This window comes from Penaeus chinensis, chromosome 20 (assembly GCF_019202785.1).
Source record: "Penaeus chinensis breed Huanghai No. 1 chromosome 20, ASM1920278v2, whole genome shotgun sequence".
Taxonomy (NCBI): domain Eukaryota; kingdom Metazoa; phylum Arthropoda; class Malacostraca; order Decapoda; family Penaeidae; genus Penaeus; species Penaeus chinensis.
This window is the reverse complement of record NC_061838.1, coordinates 16,861,560-16,876,559: the sequence shown is the minus strand read 5'-3', so window position 1 is coordinate 16,876,559 and position 15,000 is coordinate 16,861,560. Positions and strand designations below refer to the sequence as shown.

At 33.7% G+C, this 15,000-nt stretch overlaps 1 protein-coding gene across 1 annotated transcript in view; it reads left to right on the top strand.

Moving 5' to 3' along the window:
- Positions 1 to 513: 513 nt before the first annotated feature.
- LOC125036179 (RAB6-interacting golgin-like) overlaps positions 514 to 15,000 on the top strand; it is a 15,621-nt gene continuing 1,134 nt past the window's right edge. Inside the window, 8 exon segments of the mRNA XM_047628619.1 lie at positions 514 to 599; positions 6,835 to 6,983; positions 7,677 to 7,794; positions 9,408 to 9,643; positions 9,645 to 9,661; positions 10,269 to 10,409; positions 11,462 to 11,669; positions 12,440 to 15,000. The exon segment at positions 12,440 to 15,000 is cut by the window's right edge and continues 1,134 nt beyond it. Coding sequence (XP_047484575.1) covers positions 518 to 599; positions 6,835 to 6,983; positions 7,677 to 7,794; positions 9,408 to 9,643; positions 9,645 to 9,661; positions 10,269 to 10,409; positions 11,462 to 11,669; positions 12,440 to 12,964 — 1,476 coding nt within the window. The 5' untranslated portion in view covers positions 514 to 517 and the 3' untranslated portion in view covers positions 12,965 to 15,000.

Below are 15,000 nucleotides of genomic sequence, written 5' to 3'. Positions count from 1 at the left end.
CTCAGCCCGTATCACAAGTTGCACTTGTTCTGACAGGTGTTAGATACGTGTGACACATAAATTACTTTTGATTTAACGAATGAAGTTCCTTGGCTGCCTAAACTCGAGGTTATTATAAAGATCCTTTATAGAGAATATTCAATTACTTCGGTAATGTTGGAACAGAAGAAACAGAGCGAACGAGTTAGGAAAAAAACATTTTTATAAGGGCATTATCTCATAGCTATATAGTTTGAAATTTAATCGTGATAAAATATGTCAACACTAATAGTCACCATCCCTTCTAACTACCTGGCAAGATTTCAGAAGTACCAACAACTTTGGAGAATAAAATACTATCAAATGGAATATAAAGAAATCTTGAAAGCAAATGTGATGACTGATAATAATAAAATATTGTTTTAATTAATAATATAGCATTTTTCAAGTGAATAGATGCTTTTTGAAGGAAATAAGAATAAATTTATTGGCATTGGCAGTTGGCGTTCCTGCGGATGGTCCCATATGTAAACACAAAATGACATCTCGAGTCTGGACGGGATTCACGGACGAGGATATTATTAATTTACAAAAAGGAAATGGCACGCAGAATGCTAAAGGTAATCAGATATATAAAGTTATTTCATTACCGTTGAGAAAAGGCGTTATGATAAAAAATCAGGAGGGAACACTGGGTAAAAAAGCCGTTGAATGAGTGTTGTAGGTCCTTCGAAAACAAAAAAAAAGTCATTATTTCGTGAAGAACTATTTAATATAATATAATTGTGTACATATTCACTTCTGTAATTGAATATTGTTGATGTGATTTCATAGTCTGTATTAGGATGAATAAGTAAACATTTTACAAATTCTTAAATCTAGTTCCCCGAAAAACGTCTTTTAAAAGTAAGGATGCATCCCATTCCTTCAGTTGTGATATTATTCCGAATTATCTCTATGGAATGATTGTATTCCAAGATTAGTAAGAAAGTAATAGTACAGAATACTAGGTAATAGCCAACTCATCTTCTTTAGGAAGGAGGGAAGAACTTCTTAGTATTTTAGGGGACAATAACTTTATTTAGATAAAGGAAAGTGTCCTTAAGAGCACTGTGTTGCTGATTTACACCAGTGGTATATTACTTACTGTATGTGCAGTCCTACTTTATAGTTTCATCAACACTGACCAACTATGGTACAAGATATTTACCAATAACGCAGGATGATGTCTGCTCTTGCTATGGAGAACTGGACACAAATGCTGGATGCCAAGTATCCATGCCACTTAAGGTTGAACCTGTTGTGTGTTGCATGTGCAAAACTTGTTCACTTATGTGGCCCTCTAGGCTTAAAGTCTCTTTTTAGCTTTATTTCCTGGAAAATAATATAAATCACAGTCAAGATTGAAGATATCTGGAAAAACATATATTTCACTTGCGTCTATTTTTTTATTTTTTTACCAGAGTGGCTGACTGCAAATGACTCCTGCCTTCATTGGTTATTCCTGACAGCTAGGGAGGGTATGATGAATATAACTCATATGCAGTATCATGGGGACCCAACCCATTAAAACCCTTCTTATTTCAAGGTTCCATAAGAACCAGCAGAAAATCTACCAGTGGCAGGTACATGCCAATAGCAAAGCTCCAAGCAGTCACCAAGGCTTCTGTGCCTGTAGTTCTGTAGTACAAGACAGAACTTTGACAGAATATGATCAGGAAGGTTTAGGCCACACCAATTGTTTTTCTTGAATAGCAGTCCACCATTAATTGCGTGTGGAAAAACATTAAGTAATTCCTGATGTTTTCCTTGTTAGTTATATTATTCACACTAAAAGAAAAACTTTGCCAGTAACCCTTTCTTTAGATACTATCTGCCGGACATGCCTTGGAACTTCTGCCAGTTATTGGACCAATTCTCAGAATTTCCACTGAGTTCAAACAACACTAACATCAAGCAGTTGGGGAGGTTCCTATGACCATTTCCTTTCATATACCCCAAGTACTTCAAAACCTGGGATACAATGACCCAGGCAAAATGAAAGGATATCAGTCTATATATCCAACTGGAGTCATATAGGAAACACCAAAACACTTGTTTAAAAAGATAATAATTTAATTTTCCTTGCTTATATTTTTTCAGCACTCGGAACAGAAACTAAAACTGGTATTTGGACTAGTTTTATTTGTACTTTTTTCCCACCTCATACATTACATATTTGGTAGTTCTGCCTGCTATAAGGGAAAAAAAAAACTTGGTGTGGCCTTAAAAGCTCTGTTTTACAGAAATGCTTAGAGGATTTTTTTTTTTTTTAATCTTTTCCGGGAACAGTGAAGGCACGGAGGTCATAGTGATTCTTAACAGGCACATTTCTGCTGAAATACATTAACAAACTTGACTCATATGAAAATATTTATTAGTTTTAGTATAGAGTAGGATATCATTAATACCTCATTGATAGATGACAGGTTTCAAAGGGTCATTAAATTCCCAAGGATCAGTAAAACTATAGGAGTGTTAACATGTACCATTGCTGCAAATGAAAAATATATGTTAGCATGTTATCAGATTATGAATAATTACTGATTTTGATTTTAAGGAAGAATAGGTATTTATGAACATATATCTGTATCTAGTTTGCATGTTATCTTATGAGTAATCTCTATGATATATGGAAAGCTTATTTTAAATTTGAGAAAAAGGAGGACTGTTACTCTTTCCTTTTATTAACCTGTTGGCATCAGCAGATAATTAAAATGTACTACTGCTTTGCCAGGATTAATTTCAAGATTGCCTGCACAAGACAGAATTCAATATGTGGAGACAATATTGGTGTCCTTGATTCTAGACAAGTGTATTATTATTATGTAATTAAAATATTGAAAGTATAGGTGTTTAGGCCAGTTTTGGAAGGCTTGAGAAGATGCACCATTGAGTGATAAAATCTTCATAGTACACAGAGCTCTTTGAAGAATGAGAGCATTTTCCATTGTCATGTCATGGAGTTTGAGCCCACCCTCACCATGGCCTGTATAGATGCCATCCATTGCCATAGGTTGAGACAAAAAAAAAGTTGCTACTAATGTATAATGCAAGACTTGCAACAACTTTTAGAATATTTAAGTGGGATGTAATCCAGATTGAAAAAAAGTACCAAAGTAGTGGGCTTAGAGTCAATCATATCCAAAATATATCAAATTAGTTAGGTGTAAACTGATATTTTACTTCTGAATTTACAAAATTCACAAGTAGACTATTCCTACATTTTACAATATGAATATACAGAAGTAAAAAAATCATCATTCATCTGCACCTATCGTAATTATTTTATCAACTTATGGTATTTAAGACTAAAAGAAGACAACTTTATAGAAACATTATCCAAAGTATTAATGAAAAGAGTGACTTGACAGCACACATAACAGACTGTAGACCAAGTTTATATAAAAGTGCCCATACATAATTCAGTATTAAAACTGAAATTTAGAGTATCATGGATGGCAGTGCATAATAATATAACCTTCTCATTCGAGAGAGCTTGTCTTTCTCAGATAGTAGTGATATCCTTTGTTTGGTGTCACTATTAAATACAGGCATCTAAAGAGAAGGAAGGCAATGAGGAACAATTATAATACAGATATATGTATGTATATGTATATGTATATGTATATGTATATGTATATGTATATGTATATGTATATGTATATGTATATGTATATGTATATGTATATGTATATGTATATGTATATGTATATGTATATGTATATGTATATGTATATGTATATGTATATGTATATGTATATGTATATGTATATGTATATGTATATGTATATGTATATGTATATGTATATGTATATGTATATGTATATGTATATGTATATGTATATGTATATGTATATGTATATGTATATGTATATGTATATGTATATGTATATGTATATGTATATGTATATGTATATGTATATGTATATGTATATGTATATGTATATGTATATGTATATGTATATGTATATGTATATGTATATGTATATGTATATGTATATGTATATGTATATGTATATGTATATGTATATGTATATGTATATGTATATGTATATGTATATGTATATGTATATGTATATGTATATGTATATGTATATGTATATGTATATGTATATGTATATGTATATGTATATGTATATGTATATGTATATGTATATGTATATGTATATGTATATGTATATGTATATGTATATGTATATGTATATGTATATGTATATGTATATGTATATGTATATGTATATGTATATGTATATGTATATGTATATGTATATGTATATGTATATGTATATGTATATGTATATGTATATGTATATGTATATGTATATGTATATGTATATGTATATGTATATGTATATGTATATGTATATGTATATGTATATGTATATGTATATGTATATGTATATGTATATGTATATGTATATGTATATGTATATGTATATGTATATGTATATGTATATGTATATGTATATGTATATGTATATGTATATGTATATGTATATGTATATGTATATGTATATGTATATGTATATGTATATGTATATGTATATGTATATGTATATGTATATGTATATGTATATGTATATGTATATGTATATGTATATGTATATGTATATGTATATGTATATGTATATGTATATGTATATGTATATGTATATGTATATGTATATGTATATGTATATGTATATGTATATGTATATGTATATGTATATGTATATGTATATGTATATGTATATGTATATGTATATGTATATGTATATGTATATGTATATGTATATGTATATGTATATGTATATGTATATGTATATGTATATGTATATGTATATGTATATGTATATGTATATGTATATGTATATGTATATGTATATGTATATGTATATGTATATGTATATGTATATGTATATGTATATGTATATGTATATGTATATGTATATGTATATGTATATGTATATGTATATGTATATGTATATGTATATGTATATGTATATGTATATGTATATGTATATGTATATGTATATGTATATGTATATGTATATGTATATGTATATGTATATGTATATGTATATGTATATGTATATGTATATGTATATGTATATGTATATGTATATGTATATGTATATGTATATGTATATGTATATGTATATGTATATGTATATGTATATGTATATGTATATGTATATGTATATGTATATGTATATGTATATGTATATGTATATGTATATGTATATGTATATGTATATGTATATGTATATGTATATGTATATGTATATGTATATGTATATGTATATGTATATGTATATGTATATGTATATGTATATGTATATGTATATGTATATGTATATGTATATGTATATGTATATGTATATGTATATGTATATGTATATGTATATGTATATGTATATGTATATGTATATGTATATGTATATATATATATATATATATAAATATATATATGATATATAGTATATGTAATGTATATGTATATGTATATATATATATTTATTATATTGAGATATATATATAGATATGTAGATATATAGATATATATATATATATATATATATAAGCATAGCACTAATGTATATAACTTATATGTAAAGCATGTCTTCCACTCAAATTTGCACAGTAAAGCCATTGAATTTGTGAGTAATTGGCACTGAAAAAGCTTGCAAATATGAGCAATTAAACAAAGGGCAAGAATCTAATTGGTAAAGGGGAGAGCAGATACACCACACAATTTTTCTTGTTAGGCATTAAAGCTTCATTATTTTTGTATAGACTACCATTCTCAGAGACCTTGATATAAACTATGAAATTGTATCTTGGATTATTCATTCCAAACACAGCTCAGTAGCTCTCACCCGCCCCACACTGAGCGTTTTTCTCTTTTCCCATGTGAAACTTGTCCAGGGTAAACAGCCGGTCCTTTCCTACACATGTAGGAAAATACCGGCACAAGAGTGGCATAATTTTTAGGGAGTTATCTATCTTGCATCTGGTTATGGAGGAGACTGTGTCAATTTTTTTATGGGGATAATTTATGTCCCAACTACAGAATTTGATTGTGAAATACAGTGCAAGGTAGCAGTTGCTAAAAGGTTGCCAAGTGCCAAGTTGTGAAATGCAAGGCTTTTCTGTTTAAGATTTATTCTTCATATTCTATAGATATCTCATTACAAACAACAATTTTAGTCACTGTTTTAACAAACATAATACCCTCTTTTCGCTAATAATTGCTTCACCTCTAAACAGTCATTCCTCAAATACTAGCATTACATAAAAGCATTGAGAAAAAAATCTCACATACTTTAATTTTGGTAACATGGTTTGGCTTGGTTGCTATTATTATTATCATTATGTTATTTATTATATTATTGATGTCATTGGTTGATATTATTATTGTTAATATTATTAGTGGTAGATATTATAGTTCATATGCAAATAGTAGTAAAAGTATAAGAGGTGTTAGTACAATTGATACTAACACTGATACTGGTCAAACACTGGAAGTAAAATTAATCATTACTTAATCAAATGATAAGCTTCATCTGCAGTACATCTTTCAGATAGTGTTAAGAGTTGTACAAGCACAGTAAGGTTATTCTAAGTGCTGTGAATATGTATATATATTCTATGTAATCATAATGCTTACTTGCCTGTTTATTTTTTCTCACATCTTTGATCATCAGTATAGTATTAGAGAGCTGAATTGCACAATGTTTTTCCTTTTATATTTTTCTTTCTTATCACCCTTTGATCTGCATCTTAAAGCAAAGTCTCATCATAGCAAACCCTCTTCCTGCATTCTCCTCGCAGTTAAGAAGCAGACACCTCATTTGCGACAGGCCAAGCTGCAGGGCGGAGCCAAGCAACCACCACGGGAGAAACTGGGGATTGCGAAGATGGGAAAAACACCCCACAGTTACACACCCATCCCCCCCCAGGCTAGGCTCTCAGAGTCGAAGGTGGGGCATCAGAATGAGTCAGAGACGTTGATAGCCTTTTTTGTTCATGGTAAGATGGTGAGCTAGAACAGCACTGGGTTTGGTAACAGATATATGTGATAGTGAGTAGCATACAGATTTATAGGCAAACTTATTATTTATTATTCCTTTTTTTAAAGAACGTTTTTGTTTTTTATTGCAACTGATGAAAAATTCCAGTTAGTTGTATCACATTCTGAGAAATAGATTGTAAGTTATTGGCCACAGTGGCATCTGTTCTAGGTCACAGTCTCTCTCATTCCTGGTAATTCTGATACAAAAAGATGTATTTTATTTTATTTACTTTTTAGAGCTTTCTGATGCCCCTCTTGACACAGGCTGCTAAGGGGGTGTGCTCCTGTTCCTTCCTATCATATTTGAGCATTCATCACAAAAATCATATACAATACTAATATTTATAACATTTAAAAAATATCCTTTGCCAATGAATTTTAGAAAGTAAACATTTGTAATGGCTTTTTTATAATGCTTGAAAAGAAAATATAGCATGATAAGTAATTGTACATAATACTATACACACAGTCAGCTCATTATGCATTAACATTTTTAAGTTTTTAAGATATATATATACACATATATATGATTAACACATTTATCAAGTAGAGATAATGTACCAAACTCTTGCAGTTTATTAACTTTTGATAAACATTTTAGGAACAAGACTACCCCAGTAGTTCCTCTCCGTCATCAGAGCATCACAGTCCAGAGCACCTTCAGAGCAGCTCACAGTCGGTCTCCCCAACACCCCCCTCACCCTGCAAATCACCCACAGGTAAGGATTTATCTTTGTTATGCAGAAACTGTGTGATTGTTGGGCCATTCTCTCTCTGTCTCTCTGTCTCTCTGTCTCTCTGTCTCTCTGTCTCTCTCTGTCTCTCTCTGTCTCTGTCTCTCTCTGTCTCTCTCTGTCTCTCTCTGTCTCTCTCTCTCTCTCTCTCTCTCTCTCTGTCTCTCTCTCTCTCTCTCTGTCTCTCTCTCTCTCTCTCTCTCTCTCTCTCTCTCTCTCTCTCTCTCTCTCTCTCTCTCTCTCTCTCTCTCTCTCTCTCTCTCTCTCTCTCTCTCTCTCTCTCACTCTCTCTCACTCTCTCTCTCTCTCTCTCTCTCTCTCTCTCTCTCTCTCTCTCTCTCTCTCTCTCTCTCTCTCTCTCTCTCTCTCTCTCTCTCTCTCTCTCTCTCTCTCTCTCAACCTACATCCCTAATTTCCTAAATCCCTCCCTCCCTCCCGTTACCCATCCACCCATTTATCCATCCTCTTTTCTCTCTTCCTCTCCAAGGTATAAAATGTTTTCATGGTATTAGGTTTGTTAAAAATTGAAAATAACACCTAAATCAACTATAAACAATCGCATTTTACTAATAGAATTCACAACCTTGAACAGTTATTTATGAATGACCATAAATTGTTTATTTATGAATACTTAGGAATGAGTTTTAATGGATTGAATAGGCTTCTTTCCTTCTCCGGATTAGAAGGGCTTAAAAACTGGGATAGCCGTTTATGTTACATTTGAATAAGTGAATTGGAAAGATGGGGGGTAAATGCTTGATTTGAGTCTGATAAGGCTAACCTCATTTTTTTCATTTGTAAATTGACTATTTAAAATTTAGTTCATCACAGAGAACAGAATTGGGGTCAACAGCAAATAGCAGCTACATCATTATCAGCACAGGCTTGACAAGACTTACGAGTCCAGAGCATGTGTTCCTTGATTTTCTTTACCGCGTTCAAAACACTGCTCTCTGTTTTGTAAAGTTGATCACTTTTTGTGTGTGATCAGATGTTGCTTTCTTTCTTCTTCTTTCTTTCTTTCTTTCTTTCTTTCTTTCTTTCTTTCTTTCTTCTTCTTCTTCTTCTTCTTCTTCTTCTTCTTCTTCTTCTTCTTCTTCTTCTTCTTCTTCTTCTTCTTCTTCTTCTTCTTCTTCTTCTTCTTCTTCTTCTTCTTCTTCTTCTTCTTCTTCTTCTTCTTCTTCTTCTTCTTCTTCTTCTTCTTCTTCTTCTTCTTCTTCTTCTTCTTTTTCTTTTACTGAAACTAAAGCCAAAATGAGGCCTGTCATCTATGATGCCCCATCTGTTGCATAGGCAGTCGTGCTGAAATGCTGGATCTTTCTCTTTGAAAATAATCCTTTAGAAAGCAAATGCTGTTCCCCCCTTTTTTCTTTGTTGCTGTGGAAATGACAGCTCTGTAACCAAACTTTTGTTTCAGACAAAACAAACAGAGACAAGAAATTAAGATTCATTGCATAAGCAAATAGATGCATGAGGATACGACTTAGTGGAATAGTTTTGATTATTTGTTCAAGTGATTTCTGTAACACTACCATGCTGTACTTTGGTGAGCCTTGATTTACATTCACTGTGCATTCCTGACCTCTTTTCCAAAAAAGGAAGCCATGCCAAGAATGTCAAAATCCGCGTAAGAGAGAACAATTCCTACGAATTAGTGTCCACCAACGGCACAACCACTCCAGACCAGCTCGACAATCAGTCCGAGAGCGAGAATTTGATTGAAGATAAGATGGAAGATGGTAGTGGAAGGGGAGACGGTGTGACGCTGGAAATGTTCCAGAAACGGCAGAAAATGATGGAGGAACAGAACAGACTGAGAAGAGAGATGCTCGCCTAAAGCCATTGCAGATAGGTGAGTGTTTGCCCTTTTTTCTTTATTTTTTGTATTTTGTATTTGCTTCTTTCTTCCTTTCTTCTTTCCTTATATCATCCCTCTGATGATAAAGCTAGAGAAGGTTACCTTTTTGAATTTAATTAATTTCGATTTTATTCTTTTCCATTAATCCATTGTATCTGAGTTTTGTGACCATCAATCCATGAAAAATTAGCTTGAGGGTCAGCTGACAGGAAAATGCAGTCATGGAAGAATGTGGATGATGTCTGATTGGCTGGCATGTGCAGTCATAAAAATTTGGCTGAGGGATTGGTGACAGGAGTAACTCGCCATGAGGGTTCAAAGCTCAGTAGACTCAAGTGGCACTCGAGTAAACCTACTGCCCAGATTTTGGTCCACGTGTGGTCTGTAGGGCACCTGGATCCAATGGGTTAACAATAAATTATTTTCCTGCAGTAAATAATTGGTAGGAAAAAAAAAAAAAAAAAAAAAAAAACGTTTAGCTTCTTGTCTTACTGACACATTCATGTTTTTCTAATTGCCCCAATTTAGCTTCATCTATACACCATCATAACATTTATTCACTATTTTTCATTTATTCATTTTTTTTTCATTCAAATTACAGGAGTCGCCGCACTCAGTCAGAAGCTCAAAAACTGAAACAGATCCAAGTAGAGTTGGCAAAGTTGGACTCTCTTCTCTCAACTGATGTTTCTATACTGCGAGACCAAATAGAAGTGGCCAGTTTGGAGTTCAGTGAAGCACAGTGAGTTTTATTCAGTTTGTGCGTGTGTGTGCGTGTGCTTGTGCGTGTGTGTGTGTGCGTGTGTGCATGTGCGTTTGTGTGTGTGTGTGTTTGCGTGTGTGTGTGCATTTGTGTGTGTGTGTGCGTTTGTGTGCATGTGTGCGTTTGTGTGCGTGTGTGCGTTTGTGTGCGTGTGTGCGTTTGTGTGCGTGTGTGCGTTTGTGTGCGTGTGTGCGTTTGTGTGCGTGTGTGCGTTTGTGTGTGTGTCCGTGTGAGTGTGTCCGTGTGAGCGTGTCCGTGTGAGCGTGTCCGTGTGAGCGTGTCCGTGTGAGCGTGTGAGTGTGAGTGTGTCCGTGTGAGTGTGTCCGTGTGAGTGTGTCCGTGTGAGTGTGTCCGTGTGAGTGTGTGTGTGTGTGTGTGTGTGTGTGTGTGTGTGTGTGTGTGTGTGTGTGTGTGTGTGTGTGTGTGTGTGTGTGTGTGTGTGTGTGTGTGTGTGTGTGTGTGTGTGTGTGTGTGTGTGTGTGTGTGTGTGTGTGTGTGTGTGTGTGTGTGCACGCGCGCGTGTGCATACTAATGTAGTGTTGATTAATGAATTGTGTGCATTTTTATTTCTTTGTTAGCAGTAACTAATATTAGAACAGGAACTATCACTTGAAGAAGATGATAATAATAGGATATAAAATTGAAGTGAGAGACTTTGAAATTTTTAATTTTTTCTGAACACAAAAAACTGTGAGGTAGTTATTTATTAACCACTTCCTTGAAGCCAATAGAGACTTGAAGATATGATTTTATAAACAGCAGGTACACCAATTCAAACATTTTCTTTCTTTTGCCTGATTTTGCAGTGTATACTTCTATGTTCTGATTTTCTCATCTCCTCAATTTCCATCCTCCTACTTATTCCACTTAAAAAAAAAAAAAATTCCCCTCCTTTAGTTTTCAATATTTTTCATCTTTGTCTTTCAAATTTAATTCATTGATATCATTCCTCCCCTCTCCCCTCCCCTCTCCCCTCTCCCCTCTCCCCTCTCCCCTCTCCCTTCTCCCCTCTCCCCACTCCCCAACTCCAGGAAGAGATATGACAAAGCTGAGCGGGAATTCATCGAGGCCAAGCTCCAGCTGTTCAACAAGCTGGAGAAGAAGGAGCTACTGACGGAACACCTTTGCCGCATCATCGAGGCCAATGAGCAGAGGAAAGCCAACAAACTCTCTGAGCTCATGGCTAAGCTGGAGATAGTCGATGTGTCCATCGATCTCCCTGAGCCCAGTCCTGGAGAGGTATCAGTGGGAAAGATGATTGACAGATAGCTAGTAGAAGCTTGTAGAAAAAAAAAAGTGTTTTAAAGCGTTATTAGCTTCCTTTTTTCTCTCTGTCTCTTCCCTCCCTTTGTCTGCTTTTGCTTAAAACAATTTGGTAATAACTTTCATCTTCCAATGCCAACTTTTATAAGCTGTATATAGTCAGGATGTAATTTCTATTTGTTCAACTTTGCTCGCTCTTTTGTTGTTCCTGTAAGTGTTGGTTCTTTCTGCCCATGCATTTCATGTGATATAGTTTTTAAGAATTTCTATCAATTTGGTGGTGTTTTAATGCTCCTTTATTGCTTTGAGTGGTAAACTATGTGAAGTGAATAAAATGATATAGATATACAATATATTTGCCTTGTGATATATGTAGATACTTTACATGTTTTTTTGCATTATGCTTCTTTGGACCAAGAGATAAACTTATTGTCATTATATTATTAAAGAATCTTTCTCTTTCTCTTTTTATCCTCTCTTTCTTTCATTTCTCCTTATGCTTTTACTGCTTTGCCCTAATCAAGTTTCCGAGGATGATACATGGTAAGTCATGCAGCCAGTGCTTTTCATGCATGTGCCTCTTTGCCAGTGACAGTCTGCTTACACAAAAGTTTTCTCTCTTGGTGTTTAAAGTTGTTTTAAAGATTTTTTATATATGTATTTTATTATTATTTTTTTTTTTATAAGATGTCTATTTACTTGCTTTTCCCTCTGAAAACTGCATCTTATCTTGAGTACTATTTCAGGTTCTGCCACAACTAGCCAGCCTTGATGAGATCACATACACGGCCTGCACTACCTTGAAAGACCCAAAGAAGACTGCACTTACAATACAGCAGATTCAAGCAAAGAACAAGGGAGAACACCTAAAACCCACTCCAAAAGAGGAACCGCAAAATGAAAAAGGTAAGAAGGATACAGATGATAAACAGGAGGCACAAGAGAGTGTTGGGAAAAAGGAAGAAAATGAGACTGTACAGGAAAACAATGATGATGGAAGTCTGAAAGAAAACAGTACTGAGAGAACAAAAGAAACAAAAGAATGCCAGGTGCAGACTCAAGCGGAAAGTGAAAAAGGCCCTTCAGCTGGGGAGAGCAGTAATGCAGAAAGTTCCAAGAAAGACAATGACCAAAAGGAAATGAGAAAGGAAGGGGAAGAACATGAAGAAAAAGGGATGATAGAGGAGGCTGAGAAGTGCCCTAAGGATGAACAAGAAGCCTCTAGCCTCCAGAGCATCCATGAAAAAGAAGGTGCCGAGGGAGAAACCTGAGCAACGAAAGAGGCCTTTTCATGAGTTTTTTTCCTCTTTCTTTTTCTCTTTTTCTTTTTTTTTTAGTGTGTCAGTCAGTGTAGTAGGCTCCTTGCTGCTTGATCTTTAAGTCATTGATCAAATTTCTTAAGTTGTGGAGTTGAGTGTTATTATTGTCAGTGTGATGACAAGTGCAATATTGATTAAAACGTCTTCCTTGCAAATCAGGCACTTAACATTCATGGCGTAGGTAATGTCAGTATATCCTTCTGATTTCCTGTGAGTCATGCAAAAAAATGCTTCCTTTTGCCATAGTCACCTCTTCTTGCATTGCAGCTGTTTCATGTCCATACATGTTCTGTTCTTTCCATGCAATAAAACTTCACTGCATGTAAACTCCTACTGGCATGAGATAATTGCCTGATCTAAATGCTCATTTCAGTCAGGCACTCACAGACTTCAGCTTTATTAAGATTAGGGTCTTCTCCATGACAGATTGTGATGGTCAGATGTACTCAACTATTAGTTGTAATGTATTCATGTGGGCTATGAATGTGTCAGTGTATTATTTGAATTATGTGTGCCTGATGCTTTAATGTAGATGTTAATTGTATTATGGTACTGAGATCTAAAAAGTCAGTTGTTATACAATATATGGATGATGCCAATCAACACTATAAACACAAGTATGATGCTCAAGTTTTCCCACAAGGAAGTTATATTGAACTGTTGCTCCATGCACTTAAAAAAAAGAAGCTTAACTGGAACACCATCTGATTTATCCTAACTAGACAAAGCTATATTTTTGAACAGCAGATTAATCCTTTTAAATACTCTATTTTTTCTATTTTTTATTCTCATTTTTTCCTCATAGTTTAATTGGAAAAGAATTTTGATTTAAAGGATGTGAATAGACACATCGAAGTCAGAAAGCCTTGCGCATTCAAATTCATTCAGTAAAAAGTAGTGAAATAAGTAACACCAGTTCCCAGATTCAAGCTTCACAAATGGCACAAGAGAGGAATTCTTGAAGATATCCTCCTTAGTTCGTAGAGCAAATCTTTTCTGTAATCAGCAGGAAAGTATTATTTAGAAATAATAACCATCCATATAAGTTTTCTTAGCATTAAATTTTGTGAGAAAGAAGATTTGAAAGAAAGCACTTTAACAATCAAGAAGTTGTTGAATATATTTAAGTAGAAATTCTTTAGGTTTGAAGTTCAGTCCATGGGTATTCTGCAGGAGTCCTCTTTCAATTCTGTGAGTTAACATTTTATTGACGTGCAAAGCATTAAACTGCTTGTAATTTTCATGCTATATATAGGATAACATCTGATCCATTTGTTAATGGCAGTTATGAGAATTGCTTTGTTAGAAATGGCTCACAGACTTTTTTATAAGTACAAATTAAAGGAGATAGTCTTATTTATTTGCTAAATGCTGTATGTTGTTAATGATATCCTCATCTTCAAAATATAGTTTTTATTATTATTATTATTATTATTATTATTATTATTATTATTGTTATTATCATTATTATTGCACATGATTATTCACAATTAATAATTTATACTACAGCTATTGCTGCTACTATCATTATTGTACATCAAACAAGATATGAAACTCAGCTACCTTAGAAATAGTGAATCCTTCTCCTCCTCCTCCTGATTAAGTGATGACTGTCAAACTGCCGAGTGCTGAGTATTTACCTTTAATTACTTGTTTCTCTACCAAGGTGTTTATTGAAAAAGTTGCCAGATATATTATCTATTTTAGAATTCATATGTTGTTCAGTTTTGAAACACTGACAACAGGAATCACATACCCACAATGACCCAGTTACTGTTTTGGACCTCAATTGTAGTTGGTGATTAAGTGTTTACAGCTGAGCAGAATATAGATAAGTGTACATGTGTGTGTGTTTGTGTGTGTATATAAAGCAATCAAAGTCATGGATGTATTTTCTTTTGCGCATATTGTATTTTTGATAACTTTAGCAGTGTTTTAGTAAGAGATGAGTGACTTCCCACTTCTAGACTTGACTGTTGTCTTCAAAA